General features: G+C 58.8%; 2 protein-coding genes across 7 annotated transcripts; both read left to right on the top strand.

Moving 5' to 3' along the window:
- Positions 1–645: 645 nt before the first annotated feature.
- Positions 646–2,734, top strand: LOC148421760 (unconventional myosin-XV-like). Its single transcript, XM_088419969.1, has 7 exons — positions 646–807; positions 903–985; positions 1,058–1,121; positions 1,208–1,317; positions 2,263–2,337; positions 2,422–2,512; positions 2,590–2,734. The coding sequence occupies exons 1-7, from the start codon at positions 682–684 to the stop codon at positions 2,602–2,604; spliced, it is 564 nt and encodes a 187-aa protein (XP_088276095.1). The 5' UTR covers positions 646–681; the 3' UTR covers positions 2,605–2,734.
- On the top strand, positions 2,640–25,022 carry LOC148421759 (unconventional myosin-XV-like). 6 transcript variants are annotated; one of them, XM_088419963.1, is made up of 55 exons: positions 2,640–2,786; positions 3,754–3,817; positions 4,395–4,508; positions 4,579–4,731; positions 4,997–5,110; positions 5,213–5,271; positions 5,700–5,823; positions 5,887–5,982; positions 6,156–6,287; positions 6,351–6,476; positions 6,798–6,875; positions 6,955–7,085; positions 7,168–7,213; positions 7,284–7,408; positions 7,809–7,926; positions 8,120–8,295; positions 8,413–8,497; positions 9,256–9,288; positions 9,358–9,561; positions 9,627–9,722; positions 9,784–9,912; positions 9,984–10,090; positions 10,880–11,049; positions 11,198–11,270; positions 11,345–11,491; positions 11,694–11,761; positions 11,822–11,895; positions 13,555–13,645; positions 13,732–13,991; positions 14,511–14,754; positions 14,829–14,889; positions 15,591–15,684; positions 16,566–16,674; positions 16,744–16,859; positions 16,935–16,994; positions 17,406–17,481; positions 17,648–17,763; positions 18,029–18,147; positions 18,265–18,518; positions 18,902–18,976; positions 19,047–19,189; positions 19,259–19,380; positions 19,684–19,753; positions 19,824–19,896; positions 20,004–20,077; positions 20,577–20,659; positions 21,188–21,318; positions 21,555–21,649; positions 21,721–21,895; positions 21,963–22,123; positions 22,733–22,866; positions 23,177–23,310; positions 23,878–24,011; positions 24,355–24,495; positions 24,558–25,022. In XM_088419963.1, the coding sequence occupies exons 1-55, from the start codon at positions 2,779–2,781 to the stop codon at positions 24,888–24,890; spliced, it is 6,528 nt and encodes a 2,175-aa protein (XP_088276089.1). In that variant the 5' UTR covers positions 2,640–2,778; the 3' UTR covers positions 24,891–25,022. The 6 variants fall into 6 exon arrangements, 5 of the variants coding, with proteins under 5 accessions (XP_088276089.1, XP_088276090.1, XP_088276088.1 ...); XM_088419964.1 differs by having other exon boundaries at positions 11,694–11,895; positions 14,511–14,589; positions 14,665–14,754; XM_088419962.1 differs by having other exon boundaries at positions 11,694–11,895.
- The last annotated feature ends 565 nt before the right edge of the window (positions 25,023–25,587 follow it).

Genomic DNA, 25,587 nt, shown 5'->3' with positions numbered 1-25,587 from the left:
CGCTCGCTCCCGACTTGTCAAAAGTACAGGACATAATCCTAACCTCGCTCATTGTCACGGCTTTGCAGGTGCTGCATAGTTTTGAAATGGTTTCTTGGTTTCGCCGCCCGATAGGCTCTTGCCAATCAAAGCATTCGGGGTGCTTCGTATCAACTCCCTGACGGTTCCCTGGTCATCCCCGGTCAGCACCCTACGACTCCAAACCTCACCGCTGCTCTGAGAAAGAACGTGGCCCTTCGTTCTTCCGATCTCTTCCAACTTCCTCAGAACTCCGTTTTCTCGGGGGCACCGAAACCGGACAGTCCGAACCTCTCTTCCGCGCTGAAAAACGACGAACTCCGCGGCATCCGTTACAGGTGGAGAAGCAAATCGGGGCGCGTGACAATCTTCTGACGGTTTGAACTCGATCCACGTCTGTCCCGCAGGCTGCCCGATGGCTCGTTACTGACGAGACGATTCCACAATCCCAGCCTGGCCAACGCCATCCAAAACCAGCAGCTTCGCTACGCTTCTTACAGGCCCCCTGCAGGACTGTACGGCACGGATAATCGCTACATTGCGGTCCCGCACTCGGGCCATTGGGCTCGCAACGCCAGAGGCGGCGGCGAAACGGGGGAGGACGTGTGGGCCGCCGAGAGAGTTTTACCCCACGGCACGGTCCAGCATCTGGCGAAGTGGTCCATGTACAGAGAGACGGGTGTGTTGGACAGCTATTTACCCGCGCCCGACATCGACAGCGGCGAGCCCCAGGATCCCGACTGGACTCCCGTTCGAGAGAAAGTTCCCGGGCAGAGCTGGTACGACAAGGTAGTACTTAGATCGCGGAGGATGATCCAAAATTCGAACGTGGATAACGGCGTCCTTCGGGCTAAGCGCACCCCTTTTTTTTTTTTTTTTTTTAGATCTACTCTATCCTAAGCATGCCAACAACCAGCCACAGGGTGAAGAACTGGGCCGAGGGCGCGGAGGACTTGACGCAGCTGCCGTAAGCCTCGCAGGTCTAAAAACCGGGAGTTCATTTGTAGGCGTTGTCAATATCCCGCCCGTTTAATTTCAGCGAACTGAACGAGACCACCGTTCTGATGAACCTGAAGAAACGTTACGACCAGGAGCTCATTTACGTAAGTTTGCCCCCACGTCCTTGCCTGTGATACCCAACGGGGCATACGTCCCGACGCAAACCTCTTTGCTTTCGATCTTCCAAAAGACATACATCGGCAGCATCCTGATCTCCATCAACCCCTACAAGCTGCTCAATATATACGGCACGGACGTGGCGCTGCAGTACGAGGGTCGCGGCCTGAGCGACAATCCTCCGTAAGACGGTGACACATTGACGGGGAAAGATTTTCTTCAGATTTCGTCGTTCGGGCAAATGCGACGTGTCGTCGAACAGGCCACTTATCCGGTGTGACGCCGCACCAAGAGGTCTGCTGTTTTAGCTATTATCGCGCTGCGAAAAGTGGAGTCCGACTCTCTTAGTGTAACGCGTTCCTGAAAACGCCAACCCGCTCGTCGAGTCAGCAGGTGCGGACTACTTGTCCAACTTGCAATTATGCCTGCTGATGCATCCTTTGTGCTCCGCCGGTCAATTGGCCGGCCCATTGGCTGGATCACCAGCTAATGGAGCGGTAAGCTATTTTAGGCGCTGACGTAACACGTCGCTAGAAACTCCGGCCGGCTAATTGGACCCAACCGCCGTAGAACTTTGTGTGCGATGAGCCCGGCCGGATACCGGATAATCCGCCTCGCTGTCTTAGCAGTTAGCGTTTTGTGTTTCGGTCAATCCTGCTTGCTTATGACCGAAGGTATCATCAAATAGCCTTCTCGGTCGTCGGCGAGCGTAATGAGCTGCCGCAAGTCCGCCCGCTCGGCTTTTCAACGCTTTGCTTGCGCGGCGGCTAGCGGTTTGTGTTTCGGTCATTCGCGCTAGCTCAGCGACCGAAGGTATCATGGAATATACGCTAGCCGTCTCGGTCGTCGGCGAGCGTAATAAGCTACCGTAAGTCCGCCCGCTCGCCGTCTCAACGCTTTGCTAGCGTAGCAGCTAGCGGTTTGTATTTCAGTCGATCGGCGTAGCGACCGAACGGATCGTTGGGGAAAAAAAATCCAAAATGCTGCGCCCGCCCAGCGGCCATAACAGGCTATGGAAGGCCGGAGCTTGTTGACTTTGCCGGCGTAGCGACAGTCCCGCCGCGGGTCGTCCGAGCTAATGGGAGCGCCGTCCGACCAAAGACGGTGAAATGCGCGTTTGGGTTGCAGTCATCTCTTCGCCCTGGCTAATCTGGCCTACGCCAACATGATGGACGCCAAGGACGACCAGTGTATCGTTATCAGGTACGGAGGGAGCCTTTGCGTCTTCGCTCCGGAAGCCGCAAAGCTTTTCTTCCTTTGTCAACCGATCCCTTCCTTTCTTTCCAGTGGAGAAAGCGGCTCCGGGAAGACGGAAGCCGCAAAACTGATCCTGCGGTACCTGACGGCCATAAATCACAAGCGCAACGTGGCGCAACAGGTTCACTTTTTTTAATGGGGGGGGGGGGGGGGGGGGTTCCAAAAAGCTGACTTTGTTCTGTTCGTTTGTCCCGTCAGATCGAGGTCAAGTAGACGATAACAACTCCCGCCCGCCGTCGCTTGCCTTGTTGGCGGTCGCCGCGGTGACGTGTACGTTTCCGTATATATTAGATCCTGGAAGCCACGCCCCTGTTGGAGTCCTTCGGCAACGCCAAAACGGTGCGCAACGACAACTCGTCGCGTTTCGGCAAATTCACGCAGATCTGCATGGAGGAGTGAGTAGCGACAGTATCGTTTGAAAAAGATTCCGTCGAAATTCCTGTATTATTCACGTGTATTCACGGGTTTTTTCCCGGCATCTAAGGTTCAGTTGGCATCTAAGGTTCAGTTGGTCAAAAATGTTTCGAGTTTAAACGTTTTGGTTTTTTTTAAATCTCTGGCACTTTGATGCACTTGAAGTTTTTTTTATTTCAGTTTGAGAATAGCCTGTATAAACCCTGTAAAATGTGGTGGGATTGTTTTGAAAGGTGATTCATATTTCTTTTGTTATGGTTAAAAAGGCTCACATTTTAGGTGTACTTCAACAATTTTTATAGATAATGATCGAAATGATATTTTGATCTCCAGGCGCTTTGATGCTCTCGAAGGTTTTTCGGGGGGGGGGGGGTTCGGTTTCAGACTAAGCCGTAACCTGTATAAACCCTGTAAAATGCCCCCCCCCCCCCCATTAAAGTTATTAATTTAATACATTAAATGCACTTTAGGTAGGCCTATACTTAAACTAAGGTGTTTTCTCTTTCCGGGGGGAAAACTAATTGAGAAGCACGGTGATAAATGACCATCCGAAAAACGAAGGTCTTCAACGTTTCTTCGTGTTTTCCGAACGACGTGAGCAACCTCCGTTTGTTTTTCGGCGAGCGCGTTGGTCATTTTTATCGTAAGACTTGACAATTGACTGCGCATTTATGCTAACGACTAGTTTGTTTGTTTTTTAAGCCTTTTTTTTTTTTCCTCCTGGGCGCGCTTGTCGTCGAACCGCGAGACGGTGCGTAACGTCCGGCGCGTTAGCGATACGGCACGCGCGGAGAATCCAACACTCTTCCGTGTCAGGTGTCACACACACACTTGGGTGACAAGTTGACTCGCGCTCATGACACACGCGTGGCTCGTTACTCAACCCTTAACCGTAATTGTGCGTGCGTGCGTGCGGCCGTCCTGACTCCGACCTAATTACCCACGCAGGGGCGTAATCAGCGGTGCCATAACGTCTCAGTACCTGTTGGAGAAGTCCCGCATCGTCTTTCAGGTAACGCGCGCGCCGCGTCCTGTTACCGCTGAGTCAGAGCACGAGAAAGAGGAGATGGCCGGCCAGACGCCGTGTCTCTTTGATCCCCGCGCCCGTCCCGCGGCGCCGCTTCCCCTTCCCCGTCCCCTTTTGCGCGTCGTTCCATCGCGTCTTTTTTTCCCGCCGAGCGGAGCGGAGCCGGGGTTTTTTTTTGGGATCGTATTTGCAAAACGCTTTTCGTCCGGGGCTCGTAGCGCCGCCGTCGCGTACGCCGCAGACGGTCTCGGATGAAAGGGGGAAAGGCCAAAAGCGGAAGGGGCGGCAATTTCTGTTCATAGCGGACAAAAATCTTTCGGCTTTGCAACGTAAAACGGGAGCGGAATCCGAGATGCGAACCAAGGCCGCGTCCCATCCGCCATTTGGGGGACTGCGGCACGGCAAAATGTGAAATATGTTGGAAAGTCCGATTTATGGCAAGGGTTTTGACATCGCGTCTTAAGAGATGATTTGAGGCGGCCTAAAGCGCGGCCGCGTCCTATACGCAGGTGCGTCTTCCGTTGGGGAATTAGGGTGGGGTCCTTTGTTTTTTTTTCTCCAGTCCAAGCGGGAGAGAAACTACCACGTCTTCTACGAGATGCTGGCCGGCCTCCCCGCGCACGAGAAGCGCTCTCTGTACCTGCAGGACGCCGAGACCTACTACTATCTCAATCAGGTCCGCGGGGGGGGGGGGGGGGGGCTCCGGGCTTCGGCCTCGCCGTGACGAGCGGGCCGGACCGTTTTAGGGAGGGGACTGCAAGATCGCCGGCAAGGACGACGGCCGGGACTTCGGCCGCTCGCTGAGCGCCATGGACGTCCTGCGCTTCGGGCCCGAGGAGCGAAAGGCCGTCTTCCGCCTCCTGTCCTCCGTCCTCCATCTCGGCAACGTCTATTTCCAGGTGCGCTTCTCGCGCCTTCCCTTCCAGCGCCGCTTACGGGAAAAGGCCACCCGCCGACTCGTTCCGCGCCGGGGACGTAGCTTTTTCTTTTTTTCGGTTAAGAGTCCGGACGTTCGATCCCGCATAACTCGGATCGTGTCGGCGACAGAGCAACAATCAATAAAAAAAAAAAAATCGCGAAAGCAAAACAAAACAACAAAACTAACGCGGCAAATATTGTTGGACGGTGCCGCGCTTGTTAATGCCCCCCCCCTCCCCCCCGCAGGCCGCAGAAGATCAGGACGCGGCGGTGGCCAGCGCGCAGGAGATCCGAGCGGCGGCCGAGCTGCTGCAGGTGTCTCCCGAAGGCCTGCGGAAGTGCGTCACCTTCAAGGTCACGGTGAGCGCCCGCCCGCCCGCCCGCCCGCCGGCGCGCCCGAGCCCCGCCCGAGCCCCGCCCGGGGATAAAGCGGCCCGCATGGCCCGCGCCTTTCCTTCGCAGGACACCCTGAGGGAGAAAATCTCCACTCCGCTCACGGTGGAGAGCGCCGCGGACGCCAGGTCAGTCGGCGCCGCGGACGTACTTGGACTCGTTGGATTCCCGAGGTTGGGCATTTGTCTCAAAGTTCAGAACCCAAACAAGATGAACGCGTCGCGTGTTATTTTACGCGGCGGGCCGCGAGTGGCTCGGACGCCGGCGCCATATGCAGTAAGTCAGCTAACCTAAGACTTATTTTCATTTCCCAAAAATAAATGACCAATGTCATTTTCACAATGACTAAGGCATACGCATACACACACACACACACACGCACACACACACACACACACACATATCTATAGTGTAGATATAGGTATATGTGAAAGGGGCAGGTAAGGACAATGGTAACGGGGGTTCGGGGTGCTCAGAGAGGTATCGGATGCCCCTTGTTTCCATGGCGACCAGGTGCCCTTGTTTCCATAGCAACCCCCCCGCGCGTGTTTCGTAGAGACGCCGTCGCCAAGATCCTCTACTCGCTGCTCTTCAACTGGCTGACGGAGCGCATCAACGGGCGGGTGTACCCTCGCAACGAGGCGCTCTCCATCTCCATACTGGACATTTATGGATTCGAGGTCCCTTCGTTTTTTATTTATTTATGTATTTCAATGAGCGATTAAAACTAAATAAACCTGTAGGAGCTCCAGCTGAACAGTTTTGAGCAGCTGTGCATCAACTACGCCAACGAAACGTTGCAGTTCTTCTTCAACAAAGTCATCATCGAGCAGGAGCAGGTCAGGATTGGGTTTTTTTTTGTCCGCTTCAGACTAAGCTATAACCCTTAGGAAGACTGTGAAAAAAGAGAAGTCACCGATCGGGATGGCTTTTTCCCCCTTTCGTCGGTGTGTCGGCCGCGCATGCCGATACGCCGGTCTTCTCTTTCCTCGGGGGGCTGGGCCTCCCCCAGGAGGAATACGCGCGCGAGCAGATCGAGTGGCGGCGCGTTCCCTCCGGCCACAGCCGGGCCTGCCTGGACCTCATCGCCGCAAAGCCTCACGGGATACTGCGAATACTGGACGACCAGTGCGCTTTTCCTCAGGTAAGGTTTTTGCCGGAAAAAGGAGCAAAACCGGCGGCGAGCGTCCGCCCCCGTGCGCCTTAGGCCACCGACCACACCTTCCTGCAAAAGTGCCACTATCACCACGGCGACCACCCCCTGTACACCAAGCCCAAGACGCCGCTGCCCGAGTTCACCCTCAAGCACTACGCCGGCAAAGTCACCTACCGGGTAACGCCATCGCCGGCGGGGGGGGGAGACCGGACCGGACGGGGGAAAGGAAACGGGGGCGGGGCGGTGAAAAAAAGGAAGGAGAATCCCTCGGTGCGGATGTCCCCTGCGGACAAACGCCGCGGGCGTCTGCGGAACGAGGGTGGAGGCGAACCGCCCCCGTTCCGCCGACGCTCGCCGCGTCCCGGCCGCGGGACCGACCTCGGACCTCGGACGTCCCTCTCGGACGCTTTTGTTATTTGAAAAAAACACGTCGCCCGTCGGCGATTCTACCAACGTTTGGCCGACTTACCAACCGTCCTCTAACGCTCCGGGTCCCAGGTGAGCAAGTTTCTGGACAAGAACTTCGACGCGGTCGGCCAAGATGTCCTGGACCTATTCGCGGGCAGCAAAAACACGGTCAGACTCGGGCCGCTCGCCCGCGGCCTCCGCGCGCTTGACCCGAGCGCCGGGCCCGGGCGTCTTCTTTCGCGTCCAGATGGTGTCCGAGCTCTTTCTGAAGCATTCCGAGGCGGCGCGGCGCGGCGCCGCCGCTCGCCGCTTCCAGCCCAGCACTGTCGGCGCCAAGTTCCAGAGCGGCTTGCAAGAGCTGCTGGAGAAGACGGAGAGGTAGGAAAAAGGCTCGGTGTTGGGGCCGGCCCTTTTTCTCCCCCGTTGACCCCCCCGCCCGCGCCGTCCTTCGCTTTCCAAGGTGTCGGCCGTATTTCGTGCGCTGCCTCAAACCCAACCGGCATAAGGTAGCGCGCCGCGTGACCCCCGCGTACGAAAAGGCGCTCACACGGGGGCCGGGCCGGTCCGCCGCTTCAGGAAGCCGCGAGCTTTGACGCGGAGCTGGTGGGCGCGCAGCTGCGCTACGCCGGCGTCATGGAGACGGTCCGGATGCGCAAGGAGGGCTATCCCGTCGGATTGACCTTCCGCGCCTTCTTGAGCAGGTGGGCGCCTTTCCGTCTTCGCATCGGTTCCGTCCTGACGTACGCAGGTTAGGAAAAAGGTTCGCGGCCGGCGGTGGACTTTTCACGACGGAAAATCTATGTTCGGGAAGTTTTGCCCGATCTGCGATCCGACCGAAGTTAAAAAAGGAAGAAAAATCCGAGGCCGAAAAAAAGAAAGAAAGGAACGGGCAAATCTCCAAAACGTTTTCACGCTTCCCTCCATTTCCGGCCTAACGGCTTTTTCATTTCGACGACTTGGGGCCGGGTTCGGCGGAGCGACCGACCCCGCGCGCCCGTCTGAATCCCCTCAAAGGATGGGCGCCTTCACGCGGCGCGCGGCTTCGGGAGCGTCTCCCGCGGGCGGACGGGACCACGTTCACGTATGTGCGCGCGCGTGCAGGTACAAAGCCTTGCTCTGCTTGGAGGAGGCGCCCGCGGCGGACGGAGAAAACTGCGTCATCATGCTGCGCAAGCTGGGGCCCGTCAAGGTCGGCTCCTACCAGCTGGGAGTCACCAAGGTCGGCCCCCCCTCCCCAATGCCAACGATGGCGCGCTCCCGCTAACGCGATAACTCAGCCCGTCCGGGTGGGATTTCGGCTTCCCGGTGCCTTCTTTGGACGCTTTGATGTCCAATTCCTTCCGAGAAAAAAAGCCAAGGTAAAAGGGGGTCTTGGGGATCCAAGGACTGAGGCGCGTCTTCTCCCGACGCAGATCTTCCTGAAGGAGGACTTGCACGGGCTGCTGGAGGGCAAGCGGGACCGCGTGCTGGACGTGGCCGCGCTCACGCTGCAGAGATACGTGCGCATGCGCTTCATCCGCAAGCGCTTTGTCACATTCCGACGCCGCGTGACGCTGCTGCAGGCCAGATGCAGGGGATACCTCGTCAGGTCCAGCGGGTTCCTTCCTCCGCTTGCGCGCCGGCCGTTCCTTCCCCCGCTTGCGCGCCCCCCACCCTGACACCCCCCCCTCCCCTCCCCGCCCCTTGCACCTTTCGCTTCGCGCAGAAAGAAGTTTGCTCGCAGGAGGAAAGCTCTGCTCGCGTATGGCGCCACCATGCGGATGGTCCTCAACCGCCAGCGCTACATGCGGGTACGCTTCGTCCGCGCCCCTGCGCGCGTCTTCGCCGGAACAGGCCGGCAAAAACAATCCGTACGATTTGAAAATAATAGCTGATCTCATTCACCGTCATCCAGTTTTAGACCCCCCCCCCCCAAGCCCAACGCGGAAAATCCCATCTCTCTCTCTATGCGTGTTAAATATCTCGCTTATTTCGCTCAAACGGCAACGATTCATACCGATCGTTGGTCAGTTCGGTCAAATTTCTTGCCCCTTTTCAAACGAGCGGTATACAAACGAGGCTTCGAGGCTCGATACTCACCAATAATAAAGCCAAGGAAAGAAAGTCAGTCATTCGCGCCGATTCGCAAGGCGTAGCGAAAACACGGAGCGCCTACCGCGCGACGGACTTTTCGGCAAATTCTAATCGCTTAGCGATCATTTGTCAACGTGGAACCCGATTCCGACGGCATTTTTCAGAACGGCTCTCGATTGACAGCTAGCGCCGTATATACCGGGAATCGGGTGAGAAACTCCAAAAGCCGAGGCCTCTGTCGCGCAAACGCGTGGGAAACGTTGCCCCCCGCTGGCGGGGTGACAAAGTGCTCGATTGGACTCGCGATCCGAAAAGCGCTCGACTCTTGACGCGTTGCGGAGGATCGGCTTCGTTATTCGTGGCGGCCGATGTTCCATTCATTGCGCGGCCCTGACATACGTACAGTACCTCTCTCTCTTAACATATATACACGCTCTCTCCGCGTCAGAAATCCCTTTTATGCGTTGCATGTCAGACGGCGGTGGAGCCAGCGAGGAAGGCCGAGGAGGTGAGCGAGGAAGGCAAAGGCGGACCACGACGCGGCGGAGGAGACAAACCTTGCCGTGTGCGCGCGTAGGAGCGCGTGGAGCGACAAGTGGTGAACGTGAGCGCCCTGGCCATCCCCGCCGAGTTGGCGGCGCTGCTCCCGGCGGCTTGGGGTGGCGCCGATATTGGCCTGGCGTCGGCCCGGGCTCCCAAAGTTCAGCCCGAACCGCAGCTGACCTTGCCCCTGGACGTCAACGACTACCTCATGACTCATTACGTCCGCGCCGCGTTTCGGGTGAGCGCGCGGGCGGGCGGGCGGGCGGGCGGGAAGAAAGCGTTTTGACGGGTTGTTTTTTTCAGGAGCCGTACTTCGGGATGCTGACGGCCCCTCCCGAGAACTCCCTGACCCGACTGGAGCCCGACTTGAAGCGAGAAGCGCTGGACGTATTTGTCCTGGTAAGCCTTTTCTTCCCCGGCAAACGCGAGCGTATTTCTCACGCGCCCGCGCCTCCGCCAGATCCTCCGTTTCATGGGCGACCCGGACCTGAACGGAGCTCGGGAGATCCTCTTTGGGAATTACGTGGTTTGGCGGGGGCTGGCCGACGCCCGTCTCCGGGACGAGATCTTGGCTCAAGTGGCCAATCAGGTGCGGGCCGGGGCCGGACCCCGGGGCCCCCGGGGCCGCTCGCGCCAAGCTCTCTGTTTGCCTCGAGGCAGGTTTGGCGGAATCCCAACGCGGCCAACAGCCGGCGCGGCTGGCTCCTCATGTCCTCGTGCCTGTCGGCCTTCCCGCCGTCCCCCGGGCTGGCCGGGCACCTGCTCAAGTGAGCTTGTCGCCGCCGCGCTCGCCGGCCGCTCGGGTGGCCGTAATGCGCCAAAACGTCGACGGGATCCCGTGGGAGCGGCATCGAATTATTTTCCCGGCGGTCACCCGTGAGATCGGGGGACTAACTAACTAACTAACTAACTAATGTGTCGGCTGAGGAGCTGGCTCGCGAAGGATAACTTCCGACCTCGGCGTCCAACCGTTCGGCCCCGCGACCGTCTCGTTCGTTAGCCCAAACTCACCGATGTGCCCGCGACCGTAGTCGATGTCTAACCGACGAGAAGGAAAATACGTCGACTCGCCCCGCCAGTCTGTTCATCGGTACGTCGCGCGGTCTGTTTACGAGTTCGTAACTAGTTACCGGTTAGTTCGGGAACCCGATCAAAGTCGTACGGCTGACCGGAGCAAAGGACGGTACGGCGATCCCAAATGGCCGCCGACCAAGCGGCTAGTTTTGAAAAGGCTCCGGCGCGTTAAGTCGGTCGGCCGCGTTTCGCAAAGCGACGCTTTTCATCTTACCCGAGCGCCCGACCCATACGAAACCCGGAGGACGCGGCCGACGGACCGCTTTTTCCGGAGGGCCGAGTGCTAGTTAGTTTTCGACGAGCGGCGACTTTTCACGCCACCCGACCGCCTAACCGGCGCGGCGGAAGGACCGTCTTCGTTCGTCCGTTGGCGCCGCCGAACGAAGCGGGACGCTGTCATCCGAGCGCCCGACGCGCAAACCGAGAACGCGACCTCATCTATCCGGACGGTTAACTTTTCAAACGAGCCGCTCGGGTCCCAGGTTCGTGTCGGACTACGGGCCCGAGGGCTACGACCGGGTGTGTCAGCACGCTCTGCTGCGGGCCGTGCGGCGCCGCCCCCTGCCGGCGCGCACCTACCCGCCCTGCCTGCTGGAGTGGACCGCCAACGGCAAAGGAGCGCACGCCCTGCTCCACGTGCTCTGCTTTGACGGTACCGTGCCCGTCGCGAGCGAGAGCGCGAGCGAGTGAATTTGCGCCGACAATGGACGGGTTACGTCATGGTTTGCAAATAAAATATGCGGCGGTGCTATAAAGCCGGAGAGTGAGTTAGTAAGCGTTGCGTTTGCGCGTGGCTCCAGGCGTGTCCGTCCCGTGTCCTGTGCACTCTTGGACTACGGGAGAGGAGGCGGCCGGGGAGGTCTTGCGACAAAGGTAACGGGAAAAGTGGGCCGCGAGTCCGCGGGGGCGAGCGCCGAGTTTGCTGCCGCCAAAGCCCGCCTTTTCAGGGGCGTGACGGAGGGCCGTCGGGGCTGGTCCGTGCTGCTGAAGGAGTCGGCGCGGCGGGTGGAGCTGGAGGGCTCGGACCACGTCCTGGACCTGATGTCGGAGCTGGAGTTGCCCGCCCGCTTCCCCAAGAGCAGCGCGCACGGCACGTAAGTACGTGCGCGCGCGCGGCGCGTTCGCTGGCTCGGTAGCGTCGACGGATGCGATCGGCCGCTTCGGTCGGTGATGTCGGTCCATTCGTCGGTCGGTCCCTTCCGTAGTCGGGATGCCTTCCTCGCTTCTATAGCGCACGAGCCGATCGGGATCCCCGAATTGTAAATACCCGCCATCTCTTCGTTGCGTTTTTTGCAGAAGTCCGCCGGCCGGCGGCTTTGACGTCATCGACCAATTCATATCGTCGGCCGCCGTCGCCGGCCTAGGTAAGCGTACGCGCCCGCGAGCAAAAGTACGTCTGGCGGAAGCGGCTATCCTCCGCCTAGACCCGGGGCCTCATCCGGGGACGGATGGCTATCCGGATAGCCCGTTTGACCCGCCGCCGTCCGACGGGAGCGAGGTAAGGAGCCTCGACGACAATCCCGGCCAAATCCTGGAGTCCTTTGAGTTAGAACGCGAACGCTGGAAGATTGGGAGTGGCTTTCTGGATACCCCCCACGCCCCCCAAAAAATGTCGATCTGTATGGATGGGGCTGATGCCAGTGAACGTTTGGAGGGCTTGAAAGCAATTTGACGATGTCGCGACAGTTTGAAAGAAACCCGGGGATAACAAGGCCAGGCTTGCGAAAAATCCCCGCGCACCCAGGGCTTAAAAGGCAAGACTCGAAGAGAGGGAGGAGTAAAAAATTCTCAGTCACCGCGTCCACTCGCCTTCGACACGCAAGGACGGCGCCGAAACACGCCCCGAGCGGGCCGTCCGGCGGAAGGCCACGCTTCCCTGGCTATCGGGTGTAGCGGACGGGACGGGAGGTGTATCAGATGTGTCGGACAGGGCTCTCCGTGGCCGATTACGTTACCCGGTTAGCGCGAGTGGCGCGGGCGCCAGATGGCCGCGCCGATCGCGCCAGGCCGGCCCGGCAACGGCGGCGACGGATCGGCTTACCGCGCGGGTACTGACGCGCTCCTTCCCGATCGCGCGCGACCAAATCTGTTTTGTTGCCGTCCCTTTTGGCGCGGCTAGGGGGGTTAGAGTTAGGGCTTCGGTTCTATGCGTCCTGTAATGCGGTGCGGCGTATACATGAATGCCTTTTTATTTAAAGCCCATTCATACAAGGCGCGCCTTCCATTCAGGTGATGTCCGTTTTGTTGACGGTCCCTCTGGCGCCGCTCCATCTAGCGGAAGCGCGAGGCAAGGCCAGCCGCTACCGTAGCTTCTATTCCATGCGCCTTATAATGCAGTGTGTGCCCGAAAACGCTTTTAAAGTAGCCCCTCGGTGGAAGGCGCCTTATAGTCCCACGATATCTCTTTTGTGGACATTCCCTCTGGCTGGCGCAGCTCCATCTGGCGGATGCATAAGGCAAGGCCAGCCGCTCCCGTAGCTTCTATTCCACGCGCCCAGTGACGCTTTTCAAATCGGCCATTCTTTGAGCCTTATGATCCGACGCGCCTTATAGTGCGCAAGATACGGCGGTTGAGATAATGCGCTTCTTAAACAACAGGACACGTCCGCAGAAGCGTTTGCATCACCCGAAAAGTCCACGGGGCCGGCGCGGATTCCCGACGGCGCCTTTCCGCGTACAGCACTTGCGTTTTAGTCTCTTGTATTATTTATTGCCCCGGCGCTTTCCAAAGCTTTCCCTCAAGTATATCCGAGCATGTTTTATTCACCGTCTCGGGGTTCGGCCTCCGGCGAGCGCTCTCTCGCTCTCTCCGTCTCTCTCTCACGTCCGTCGGCCGCTATCCACGAGAGAGCGCGAGGGACAAAGGGCGCGCGAGCGCCCTTCAATTTCGGTCATGCGCCCGCTGGCTTTCGCCGCCGCCATTTTTCTCCGCCGGCGGGTGTTGGAACCCGATCCTGGAGGACCGCCGCCCTCCTCCGCGATTTTGATGCTCCCGTCCTCCGAAGCGGCGCTTTCCAACGCTTAGCGGAGGACAGAAACATCGAAAACGTAGCCGACGGGGGCTCTCCGGTTTGGCCGCGGATGGCGAGGTGAAATTGCGTCCCCCCCCACCCGCCCGGCAAAGACGCAGCTAAGCCGCGTTCGCGTTTCCCGACAGGAAGCCGACTGGACCGCCGGGCTCTCCGGCAGGCTGAAGGGCCGCGGAGGAGTGGGGTGGCGAGAGCGCGGCCCCCCGCCTCCACCCGGCGGTCGGTCCCCCTCAGAAACTTGCGGCGCAGCGGGCCCGGCTCCTGGACGCGCGCGACCTCACGACGCGCCCGACTGCGCCCCGCAGCTGTGCGAGTGCTTCCCGTGGGAGGCGTGATGTCGCTTCCCGCGGCGCCCCCCGCGAGGGACGCCCCGCGGAGCCCCCCGACCTCGCCCGTCGCCTCCGGCCCCCTCCGAAGCCCGTACGCCGCCGACGTCCCCCCCAGCCCCTACGCCGACATCCCGCCCAGCCCGTACGCCAACTTCACGCCGTCCCCCCCGGAGTCGGAGCCGGAACCCCGGGCCGACGGAAGCGGCCCCGCCTTGTCGCGGCGGGCTCACGCAAAGGTTGCCGCGCTTCATCTCAAACTTCCAACGGCCGAAACCCCGCGCGCGTATCGCTCGTGGTCGTCGTCTTATCGGTAGCCGATCAGATTTTGAGTCTGCGCCCCGGGCCGCCGACGAATGAACGGGGGGGCTTTAAATGGCCCCGGAGCCATAGCCGGGACGCCGGAGCCGTAGGCGGGACGCCGGAGCCGTAGTCCGGACTCCGCCGCCCGCCGGAGAAATTCATCGTAAGGGTTTCGGAAAAGCGCTCGCTGGAGCGTATCGAAGACACCCGGCAGACGTTCATTTGAGCCTGAGTTTTTGCCGCGGGCGGGCCGCTCCGAAAGGAAGGCGGGCCCGCAAATGGGCCGCGGTCGGGACGCCGCGACCCGCTCGCGCCTCCTTTCTAGTCGGAGCATCCTAGTGGTCCGGCGTTCCGATTGCTAATTGCTAAGGGCGTTGGCTAATCTTTGTAACGAGGCGCTCGGCGTCGAACGAGCGATGGAAAGGCGGCGCTCGCTGATTCGGGTCGCGTCTCAGGGCGAGCGCGAGGACGGCGGCCCTCGGAGGAAAGCGGCCGGGATTCCCGTCCGCGAAGACCACCCGGCCGAGACCTTCGGTAAGGAACGCCATTTGCCGCTTCCGTTTTCCTCTTTGCCGGCTGACCAGCTTCTGCCGGCGTTTGTCGGCGTAGGCCCCGCGACTCTCGCCCCCCCCGCCGGCGAGGCGGTGAAGTACTCGGCTCACGTTTCCGACCGGATTGTGCCCAGTCAAGATATTCGAGGTCGTTCGAGCTTGTTTTTTATGGAGGAAATCATACAGTATGAGAGATCTACATATTGTTATTTTTCCCCTCAGAAATGATCAGGCGGTACAACTCTCCGCCTCCTCCCATGGAGCCGCTTCCACCTGGAAAAAGGTGCCGACATACATATATGTGCATGCGGTCCCTGGCAAAAGTCTTGTCGCTTACCCATTTTGCGGAAAGGATTGCCAATAACCCGACTTTGAATGCTTGGATTGGTACAGAAAGCGCTGTGAAAGCTGAAGAGAAAATGTACTTGAAATACATAAGGCCACCAAGTCAAAAAAGGAATCGGAGGAATCGGTGCCCGGAAAGCAGCATGAGAGAAAAGAGGAGAAAAAGCCTTTCTTTGCTCTTCCCGGCGACTTGGTGGCTAAATTGTAGGAACGGCACCTGGCCCGAGCGCGCCCATGCGGTCCTTCGGGCCCGCGGAGGTCGTACGGCGCCGCCGCCGCTTCATTATCCAACCGATAATGCGTTATCCAACCGATTTTTGTATTTGAAGTACCTTTTTTGTTCAGTTTTCACGCTGCTTTCTGAAGGCGACAAAAGCTTTGTCTTACTAAAATTTGACCTTTATGTCTTTGTGAAATGATCAATCTTTTGTTCCTACGCTCAACAGCGTTTCATCGCTTTCATCTGAGCCACTTCTGAAACCGGTTGAATAATTCAAAGTTATTAGCAGTTGTTTCTACAAAACATATATATATATATAATTTTTGGATAATATTCCAATACATGATCGTTTGAATTATTATTATTTTATAAGTATCTGCGTGTACATTCATAGTGCTTGTGGTGTATGTGTGGCATAGGAGACCAGAGGGTAAATTTAAAAAGAAGCAAACGCCTCGTGATGAAGCTTTGCGGATCTTAAAACCGCAGATGGACAACCCTCCTGCTCCGCAGGTGTGCGCACGCACACACACACACACACACACACACACACACACACACACACTCTCACTTATTCACATTAAAAAGTCAACATTCAAAAGACTCTCAAAGACACGTTAAGATGATTACGGCCGATACTTAAAGTCAGACACTCAAAGACCCTTGAGGGGTTCAATTTGACACTGAAAGTGGCTCTCAAAGACGCCAACGTATAACTGGTCGTTCTTGACAATCCACGTCACAGTCAAAGACCCTTTCTTAAAGATATTGATAAATAAAGACGTATAGTTACGCCGAAAGACGCGCGGTCGCTCTCAAAGACGCCGAAACATACCCGGTCGTTGTCGGCAATCTACGTGACGCTCAAAGACGCCGACCTTTTAAGCTCCGCACTCACACGCCTCAGTTCTAATGAAATCTCAAGGATTCAGCACTGGATACCGATAAAAACATAGCACTCAAAGGCGCCTGAAAATTTTCCTCTCAAAGAGTCCCGTGTCAACACTCAATGACAGAGGTACTGAAAGAGAGCGGCCAAGAAGCTTCGCCCGCTTCCAATCCACACGCTCAAAGACCTAGCTTCTAAATCCCACCCGCAAAACCGAGATAGTCTGATGCTTGGCTCTTTTGAAAGATCAAAGGCACCGTCTTCCAAATTGGTCAAATCCGGCCGCTCCGAGATGCATGACCCTTCCTCTCAAAGAGGCCTCAAATCGATGCTCAAAGACAGAGGCGTTGAAGGCCACGTTCAAAGTAGCGGTCCGAGAAGCTTCGTCCGCTTCCGCTCCCCGCGCTCAAAGACATTCGGTAGTCTCGAAACCTCCGCGTACAGAGGCCGGTCGCTCAAAGGCGCACAGAGCGCCCAAAACATGCCACCCGCTCTGTATGCTTAGCTCGGGCGTCCCGCCGCGCCCCCGCCCTCTGCGCCCGCCGTTGCCGAGACCGCCTTCCAGAGCGCGAAGAGCGGAGCGCCTCGTCGTCCGGTGCCGCCGCCTCCGCCAGGTCCCGACGCCGCCTTCGGCTTCCGCCGGGGGAGGCGGCGTCGCTCACGCCGCTTCGGAACTACCGTAGTTTCTCGGGAGCTTCCGGTGGAATCGGACAGCGTCCGGACCAGACTGCACCAAAGCGCCGACCCGGACCACTACGCCTACGCCGACGTTCCCTGGAAGCTCTACCTCCGGAAAGAGGTGCGCGCGCGCGCGCGGCCGGCGTCGGGGCGCGTCGTCTTTGACGCGATGGTTGAGCGAGTCTCTGTCGGGCAGGTCTTCTATCCCGACGAAGCCTTCGACGGTCCTTTGGCGCTGGACCTCGTTTTCAAACAGGTACGCTCAGAGACACGTAAGCATGGTCGGAACCCCGCATTCAAAGATGGTAAGGCGCCTTCAAAGTAAAAAAAACCTCAAAGACGCACGTTCGGTCGCCTCCAAAGTCATCTGTTGCCGCCTTACTGTTGCCGCCTCGGTCAAAGAGGCTGGGTTGCCTTCAACCGCTACAATCAAAGACGCTTAGTCATCTTCAAAGTCAAACCCTGGCACAGGCTAAGATGCCCGATTGGGCGACGCTCGCAAGAGAGCGCTTGTGTAAACAGAGACTCAAAAACGCGGGAACTTGCTGGAATTCTTCCTTCCGGCGGAATAAACCGAGGGGGCCCGCGAGCATCGGATGCGGCGCGCCGCGCACCCCTCAAATATGGCGGTTTTGGGGTTTTTTTTCATTCGCCCGCGCCTCCGCAGATCGTCGACGACACGCTGTCAGAGGCGTGCGTCCGCATCGGGCCGGATGAAAGGCAACGGATGAAGGCTCTCTTGGGTAGGCCCTCTCCTTCGGTCTTCTTCCCACGCGCCGGCGACCGGATGGCTTTCGCCGTCTTTGCGGGGAACCCTCGACCCTGCGGGGACGCTTTTGCCGGACCCTGCGGGTTCCGGCTTTTCGAGTGTAGCGAGGTTGTGTGAGGAAGCCTGCGCGTGCGTGGCAGATGAACACGGGGTGCGACGGAACACGGATCCGGCGGAGGAAGAGGTGAAAAAAAGCATCGTCGCGGCCGCCAGGGACACCTGGGAAATCTACTTCTCGGGACTCTTCCCGGCATCGGTGAGGGGAAAAAGAAAATCGGAGCGCCCGTTCAAAGGGTCGGGATGTATGTCTTCCGTCTTCCAAACATCTGTCACTTTTGCCAGGAAATCCAACCTATCAAAAGTGGCGTCGGTATCAGATATTAGTACGGCTCGCTCCTAGAGGAGGAGTGGCGCTATCGAACCGGCCGAGGGTTTGGCAGACGGCGGCAAAAAAAAACAAACGAAAACAACCAATCGTCAAAGTGACCGACAATGATTCCCCGACGTCGCTTTGTGCGCAGGGCGGCGTAGGAACGGGCGTGCAAGCGCTGTCCGTGTCGCAAGGCGGCATCAAACTGCTGAAGGCGGCGAAGGGCGGCGGCGCGGCTGCGGACCACTTCCGAGTCCTGGCGGCGTACACGTACGAATCCCGCCCCCGACTTTTCGAAGGCCGATTGGCGTCATCGCGGCTCGCTCGCTCCCCGCCCCTGACGCCGAGGCCTTCCCCTCCCTCCCTCCGTCCGTCCGTCCGTCTCAGCTACGCGGACGTCCTGTTTGTGACCGTCCCTTCGGAGAACACGCTGGAGTTCAACCTGCGCGAGGAGACGCTGATCTTGTCCTCGGCCAAGGCGCCGCAGGCCAAGCGCCTGGCGGACGCCTTCATCGACGAGATCAAGAAGGATTCCCAGTACGCGGTCGCCGAGCGCAACTTTGTGGCCGAGCGCCGCGGCGAGCTCAGCTTCCGCAAGGGCGACGTCATCCGGCTGCGGCCGCGCCACGGCCTGGACCAAGGTGACGGCGAGAAGCCGAGCCAAAGCCCCCATTTCAAGCTTAGCCGGAGCGCGAACCCGCTTTTGGAAGTTTGCGGGGGGAGGACTTTTCATTCAAAATGAGGGGATTGTCCGTTCGGCAATTTTCGGAACGGGCGACAGTACTTTTCCAAAATGCGATCGTAGGTGGAGTTATGAAATGATTTGGCGTGGGAGGAGGCGGCCGCCTTTGGACGATGGGGGATGCGGCGATGAAAAAGGCTCAAAGGCCATCCCTTTTTTCGCGCGGTCAACCGGGAAGCTGGATTTACTGAGAAGCCCTCCAGATGCGGCATTTCCGCTTATACCAGACCCCTTAAAGGGGAAGGCTAGGCTAGGCTTCATGCCTCGTGCGTGTGTGCGCAGGTTACAGTTTTGGCTGCGTGGTGCGGAAGCGGGTGGTCTTCTTGGAGGAGCTCCAGAAGGACACGCAGGACTTTGGTGAGCGTCAAACGTCCTCGGCGCCCGGCCGCCCTCCCTAACCCTAACCCCAACCCCAACCCTCCGGCAGGTTGGAAGTTTGGCGCGGAGTTGGGGCGCCCCGGCGCCTTCCCGTCCGACTGCGTCCGCCCCGCGTCGCCTCCCGACTTCCTGTCCCCGCCGCCGGATGGCGAAGCGGAACCCCTAGGGGGCGAGGCGGAGCAGACCGCCGAGGTACGCCGCGCGCCTCGTCCGTCCCCGGGCGCGCCGGACGCCGCGCCATGTCGGACCGTCTTTGCTAAGGGGGATTCCCTGGACGCCTTCGACGAGGACGCGGACGAGAGGACTCTGCAGGACGGCAAATACGACATGTTGGAATTCGCCAGGAACCACTTCAGACGGGATGCCCCCGGGAGAGCGAGAGGGTGAGGGAGAGGCAGAGGCACGCGAGCGAGCGAGCGAGCGAGCGGCTTTTCCCATCGGAACGGGGACATCCCGAACCGCGACCACTCAAACAAAAGCCGGTTTGAAATGATAGCCAAAAAGCAAGCCGGACTCTTACGTTTCGTCACTCGAGTAATCGACGATGAGAATTTTATCGTCCTGAAAGGGGCACGCGGCGTGCCGTTATCACATTGCCCCGTGATAATCCTCATCTTTATCTTCGCGGTAAAACGACCGCCGCTTCCGAGGATAATCGTCGTCGGGTGTTTCGATGCCGCGTTCAGGGACCCGTCGAAGAACGAGAGCAAGAGCCGAGTCTCCAAAGAGCCGGAGGAAATGATCAGGTTCTCCAAGGTACCCGAGCGCCGACGTGAAGGCGTTCTTTCTTCTTCTTATTTGTTGTATCTTTTTGCCGCTGCGCCAGGTTCCGCTGAGCGAGTCCCTCATCGAGTTGACGGATCCGTCCATGAACGGGGTGGCGGCGGACCTTTTCCTGTGTACGTCCGCAAAAGACGTCTCCCCCGACGACGTCTCGCAAAATAAATAAGAATTATCGCGGTATGGGGAACGGAGAACACGCTGTGCGTTTTTCTCGTTTGCGTAGCGGTGATGCGCTTCATGGGGGACTGGCCGTCGAAGGGGCTGACGGATCGGGAAGTGCTCGGCGGCCTCCTCAAGGTACGTGGACGCTCGACTAGGGACGGCCCGTGCCGTCCGTCTGTCCGTGCGTGCGTGCGTCCAGCGCAGAAAACGCTAAGGGTGACCTCAAATCGGGAGACGCCCCTTGGTATGGGCGCGGCCACAAAGCCGCCGTAGCTCCGCCCGTGCCCGCGCCACCTCGTGAGTTGCGTCCTATCGTACAGCGGGGTTCCCCCGCCTTGTTAGGGTGTCAAAGGTGGCCCTCCGTCGACTGCGTCGCTCATAGAACCGATTTACGAACACTGCTCGGTTGCGGACCCAGACCTTTTAATGCCACGACACTTAGCAAAGAGAAATACCTTGAAAATGCCGCCGAGCTGACGAGGCGGCCCTATCTAACACGCCGACGTTAGCTAGCGCCCCGTCCGCAAAACGAGATGGAGCCAAACGAAGCCCGAATGTTGCGGGATGAGCCGGATGGCCTCCGTGAGCTGGTTATTGGCTCGCGTGTGGCTTTGACGTGCGCGCGCGTGTGCAGGTGCTAGGAGAATTGCCCCCGATGAGAGACGAGGCCTACTGTCAAGTGCTCAAACAGATCACGGCTAACGGCAGCGCCAAAGCGTGAGTTCGGGCGCCGCTGGGGAAACGCCGTGCCGAGGAGGGAAAATGACATATGGTTTATGAAGAAAACCTAGCGTGCGCTTCCGACCGTAAGCCCCGCCGGCAGACGGGTCAAAAAGTCTTCTGGGTTGCGGAAATGACCCCCTGACCGGACCCGCGCTTTCGCATTAGCGAATGGCGGATGGTCTCCTGGCGGCCGGCGGGTTAGGGTTAGGGACCGCGAGTAAAAAGTTGTAGCTTACGGTCCGAGAGGTACCAAGTGCGCTTGGAAAAGCTCGAGCGAGTTATTTGCCGGCTCTGTCGTTCCCGCCGGCTCCGTGGTTGTTGCCGGCAGGGGGCAGAGGTTCCGCCGCATTTTTTATTCCGGACGAATCCGACCGGCTCGGTATCGACTTTGGAAAATCGCGAGAATCCCTCCGCTTTGTGGTCGTCCGACCAGGAAAAGACAACACATAAACCATATGTATTTTCCTCGGCGCCAGAGGCCGCTTTTAATTTCGTCTTCATGCTACTCGCGCGCGCGTGCAGTGACAGCCGCCAGCGGGGGTGGAGGCTGCTGTACCTCCTGACGGCATTCGCTCGCTGCTCCGAAGTTCTCAAGCCCTACCTACTCAAATACCTGAGCCGGGCGTCCCTTGGCGCCGGGGCGCAGTATCAGGGTAACGCGCCGCGCGCGAAACGCCAAAGGCCCGCTTGACACACTTTATTGCCGCGAAACTCTAGCTTTTGCTTTCACGGCAACGCGCGTCGGATCCCGGGTCCTATAACCTTATGTCCCCGAAGCTAACGCGGGGCGGGCGCGAAGGCTCCCCGCCCGCGGTTGAAAAAGGCCCCCCGTCCCCGGGAGGCCGAGCGGCGAGCCGTCGCCGGCCCAACGCTTTTGCGTCTTTGTCAGGCATCGCTGCGGCGTGCCGACAGAACCTGAAGAAAACCTTCCAGTACGGCGGGCGCCGCGTACCCCCCAACGACGTGGAGCTGAAAGCCACCCTGGTAAGAGCGGGCGTCGGGTCCGGGCCGGCCGGCCGGCGCTGACGCCTTCCCTCCCGCCGAACCGTCCTCAGGCGGGCAGGAGCTCCAAGCGTCAGCTGGTCCTCTTTCCCGGGGGCCTGGAGCGCCACGTCAGGATCAAAACCTGTTCCGTGTCCCTGGAGGCCACCGAGGAGCTGTGCGGCCAGATGGGCCTGCGCGGGCCGGAGGCCGTCCGGGAGTACGCCATCTTTTTGGTCACTCGCGGAGGTGCGTGCCCGCTCGCCGTGGGGCGGAGTCCGGCACCAAACGGCTTCCGTTCGTCTTTCCCGGCCAGGTCGAAACGTGCGTCCTCTCAACAAACGCGAGTACGTCCTGGACGCCGCCACCCAAGCGGAGCTGCTGGACCGCAACTACAGCCTGTGGTTCCGACGGGCGGTCTGGACGCAGCCGCTCCGATTTGACGACGAGCTCTACGTGGCCATGCACTACAACCAGGTAGGAAAAGTCAAGCCTCGCCGTTTACCCGGGCTCGACTTTGTTTTTTGAATATGACTGTTCAATCCCTTGAAATTTGATGTGAGAGGGTAAGCCAACATTTTTTGCCGCATTCATGACCGAAATAGATCAGGTGGACATAAATCTCAATACCCGCCACAAACGCCCCCCTTTTATGGTCCGGTATTACACTATTGCCGTTTTTCAAAAGACAAAAACGGATCCGAAAAAATTTCAGATAGAAATCCCATATTTTTTTCAAAGGTGAAGTGGGCCGAGGGCGTTCCTTATGTATTACGTCGACTCATCGAAGCGCTTTACCTGGGCCACGTACCGCATGAGTAAATCGCTCCAACGTCTGCGGGATATTTTTTTTTCCTCGTTTTTGGAGAATGAGGGTGTAAGACTCGATACTTTTTCTCCTTCTTCCCGCTCCCGAACACGCCGATCGTTTGAAACCATTGAGGCGACTTTGTTTTTCCGTCGGAGGGAGGAACCCGTCGATAACGGACGGCGCGCAATGTTGTTCCTCGCGCGTGATGCCGGATGCAAACGCGTGGCTTTTTTTTACGCCCCGAAAATGTCAGCTGGAATATACTGTGTCTGTAGATCCTTCCCGACTACCGCAAAGGTCTCCTGAACGTTCCTCCGGAGGAAAAAGTCAGCGATCGGCGGTGCCGGCAGATCTCCGAGCTGGCCGTCTTGCAGCACAGAGCCAAAGACCTGGTCTTCGTCCCCAGCGTGTAAGGCGGACGCGGCCGTGCTCCGAACGCGCCCGGCGACAAACGCCCGCCGGCGCGTACGGCGGGGAGGCCGGCGGACCGCGTCCGGCTACTCGCGGGGGGGGGGGGGGGGGGGGGGGGGGGCTTCGGAACGTGACCTTTCGGTAAGCCGGGCCGCTTTCGGCCCGGCGGAAAGGGCCTCCCGGCTCGGAGGGCCGTCGACGCTCGGGCGGAGCGGGGAAGCGCGTGGGGAAAAGGAGGGAAAAAGCGGAAAGGGCGACCGGGGACGAGCCGCGCCGCGCCGGTGAGAAAGCCTTCGCGTCTCCCGCAGGCACGAGCTGTCGGAGTACGTGGCGCCGCCGCTCTTCAAAAAGCTGCCGCCGCAACGGTGGGTCGCCATGGCGACGCAGCACATGCAGCAGGTCCGGACCCTCAGCCCGCACCGGGCCCGAGCGCGGTTCCTGGGTAAGGCGAGCGGCTTCCTTGCTCACGCGGGTCCCGAGGGCGAGGGACCGGAGAGCATTCATTTTGCATGCATTTTCACCTTTTCGCACCTTCCGTCCCAGATACTAACGCCTTCTGCTTTTTCTTTGGGGTTTTTTAGACCGGGGGTGTCAGAGCCCTTTCGGTCCCGGCCCCTTTCTGTTTGAAATGAAAAGCTATAATACACCCCGCTAATTATTCAGCCTAACCCTGAGCGCGGAACGCTTTCCGCGACACCGGAACGGCGGACGCCGGTTCTCCTTTAAGACCGCCGTAGCGTACGGAAGAGGCTTGGCCGAGCGTTCGCCCAAAGGTCGTCGAGGGGTAAGAGGCTAAAAAAGGATCGGGGGGGGGAATGAAAAAACTCCGAGCGGAGAAATTTGGGCCGAGCGGAAGGAGCGGAAAGGCGTCCCGGAAGGCGGAAATAAGGCTTTTGCCGGGCGGGGAGAGGGGGCGACGGGGGAAAGGCGGTCCGAGCTCCGGGGGAAAGGCGGTCCGGGAGAAAGGTCGGGCGGCCCCTCGCCCGCGACGTAAACCTTGGTCTTGCAGGGCTGCTGAGCGCCTTCCCCATGTTTGGCTCGTCCTTCTTCTACGTCGGCGGCAGCAGCTCGGCTTCCTTCCGCGCCCCCTGCATCCTCGCCGTCAACGGCGACGGGCTTCACTTCCTGCACGAGAGCACGCACGTGAGAACCGAGCGAGCCTTCCCTTTTTGGAAACGCGGGGCCCAAACGTGCGCCCCCCTCGCATCGCGCCGTTTGAAAAGGCGAAGGACGTTCGCGGTCGGAAAGCGGCAAGCGCCTCGCCGGAAAAGTGCGCTCAAATGACACCCGCGCTTTTTCTACATTTGCGGGCGCGTCACACTATGAAAAACAACCTTTTCCTGCTCAAATAGCAGCAAAGTACCGTTAAATCCCGCGAGGGAGTCCGAACCCGGACGCGCTCAAAGAAAAGCGTGCGCGCGGCGCCCGCCCATTTTCAAGATGGCTTTAGCGCCCGGCGGTTTGTTTGAAACGGATCTTTCGGCAGGAGGTGACGGCGGCCATCCCCCTGACGGAGGTGCGATCCGGCCGCGCCCGGAGGCCCTCGGCCGCGACCGACTACCCCTACGCCGACCTGGCCCTGGGCCACGGCCCCGCGCGGCGGATCGTCCAGCTGCAGCTCGAGCAGGTAAAAAGAAGAAGCCGGACCCCGAGCCGGCGGCTTTTTCTTTCTTTCTCACGAAAGAAAAGCTCGCAGGGCCTGGAGCTGTGCGGAGTGCTGGCCATGCAGGTGGAGAACATGATGGCGGCCCGCCGCGAGCGGCTCCCGCTGCCCCCTGGCGACATCACCGTGCTATAGCGCTCATCCGAGAGGCGGCGTCGGATGACGGGAAGGTGGCGGGCGAAAGGGAGCCGACTGACGGACGCTCGACTTCTTCGTGCTTCGGGACGGCGAACGCGCCCCTTTTCGTCCATCCCCATCGACGGGTTTCAACTTTTTTGTCATTGGATCGATGGACTGATTTTCTATGCGTTTTTAATGACATTATACCTCATTGCTGGTCAACGCGTAGTTGCGGGTAACCAAAAAAAAACTTTTTTTTTCAATTTTAAGACTTTTTATTGGTTTTGAAGTCACTGCGTTATTCAGTTATGACGATTAAGCTGTAGTGTTTGAAAAGGCATTCCCATTAAACGGATGGTTTCGTGAGATACATAAAACGGATCGGATCCATTTTTACCAGCCCGTTTTGCTCGCTTGAGGTGACCGATGCGACACGAGCGCAAAGGTTTGCACTTTGCCAGCACCGAACCTCTCAGTCGGGTGGGTTATCGACGTGGCGCGCGATCAAGCGTTTCGGAGTCTGGCAGTAACCCGCCAGATCCGCCAGAGGGAGCCGTGACAAGAAAAGCTTGCCGGCCTATTTTCAGTCCACGTCGAGCACATTCGCAACAATAATATTTTGTTTCGTCATCGTTGATTTTTAATGTCCCGAACGTTAAACGCCGCTGTGCTCGTATGCTAAAAATCCGGCTCGACTTGCGCTCCCAATTGCCGGGAGCGGCAATTATGTATGTAAAAACTTGTGTCGAATATTTTTGCGTCATTAATGCAGCACTCGCGACTTCAGTTTATACGCTAACTGTTCAAGATACCGTGTGTTCGTATTTACATTCAAAATAAATACACGAACTCAACTACGAGGCAAAAATATCAGTATGCTACATTCGGCACGCCTGAACGTAATTTAATAATAGTGCAAGTGCATTTATTTTGGGG

The sequence above is a fragment of the Hippichthys cyanospilos genome, chromosome 7, assembly GCF_059441005.1.
Source record: "Hippichthys cyanospilos isolate Australia breed blue-spotted pipefish chromosome 7, RoL_Hcya_1.0, whole genome shotgun sequence".
In the NCBI taxonomy this organism is placed as follows: Eukaryota; Metazoa; Chordata; class Actinopteri; order Syngnathiformes; family Syngnathidae; genus Hippichthys; species Hippichthys cyanospilos.
This window is presented reverse-complemented; position numbering and strand designations above follow the sequence as displayed.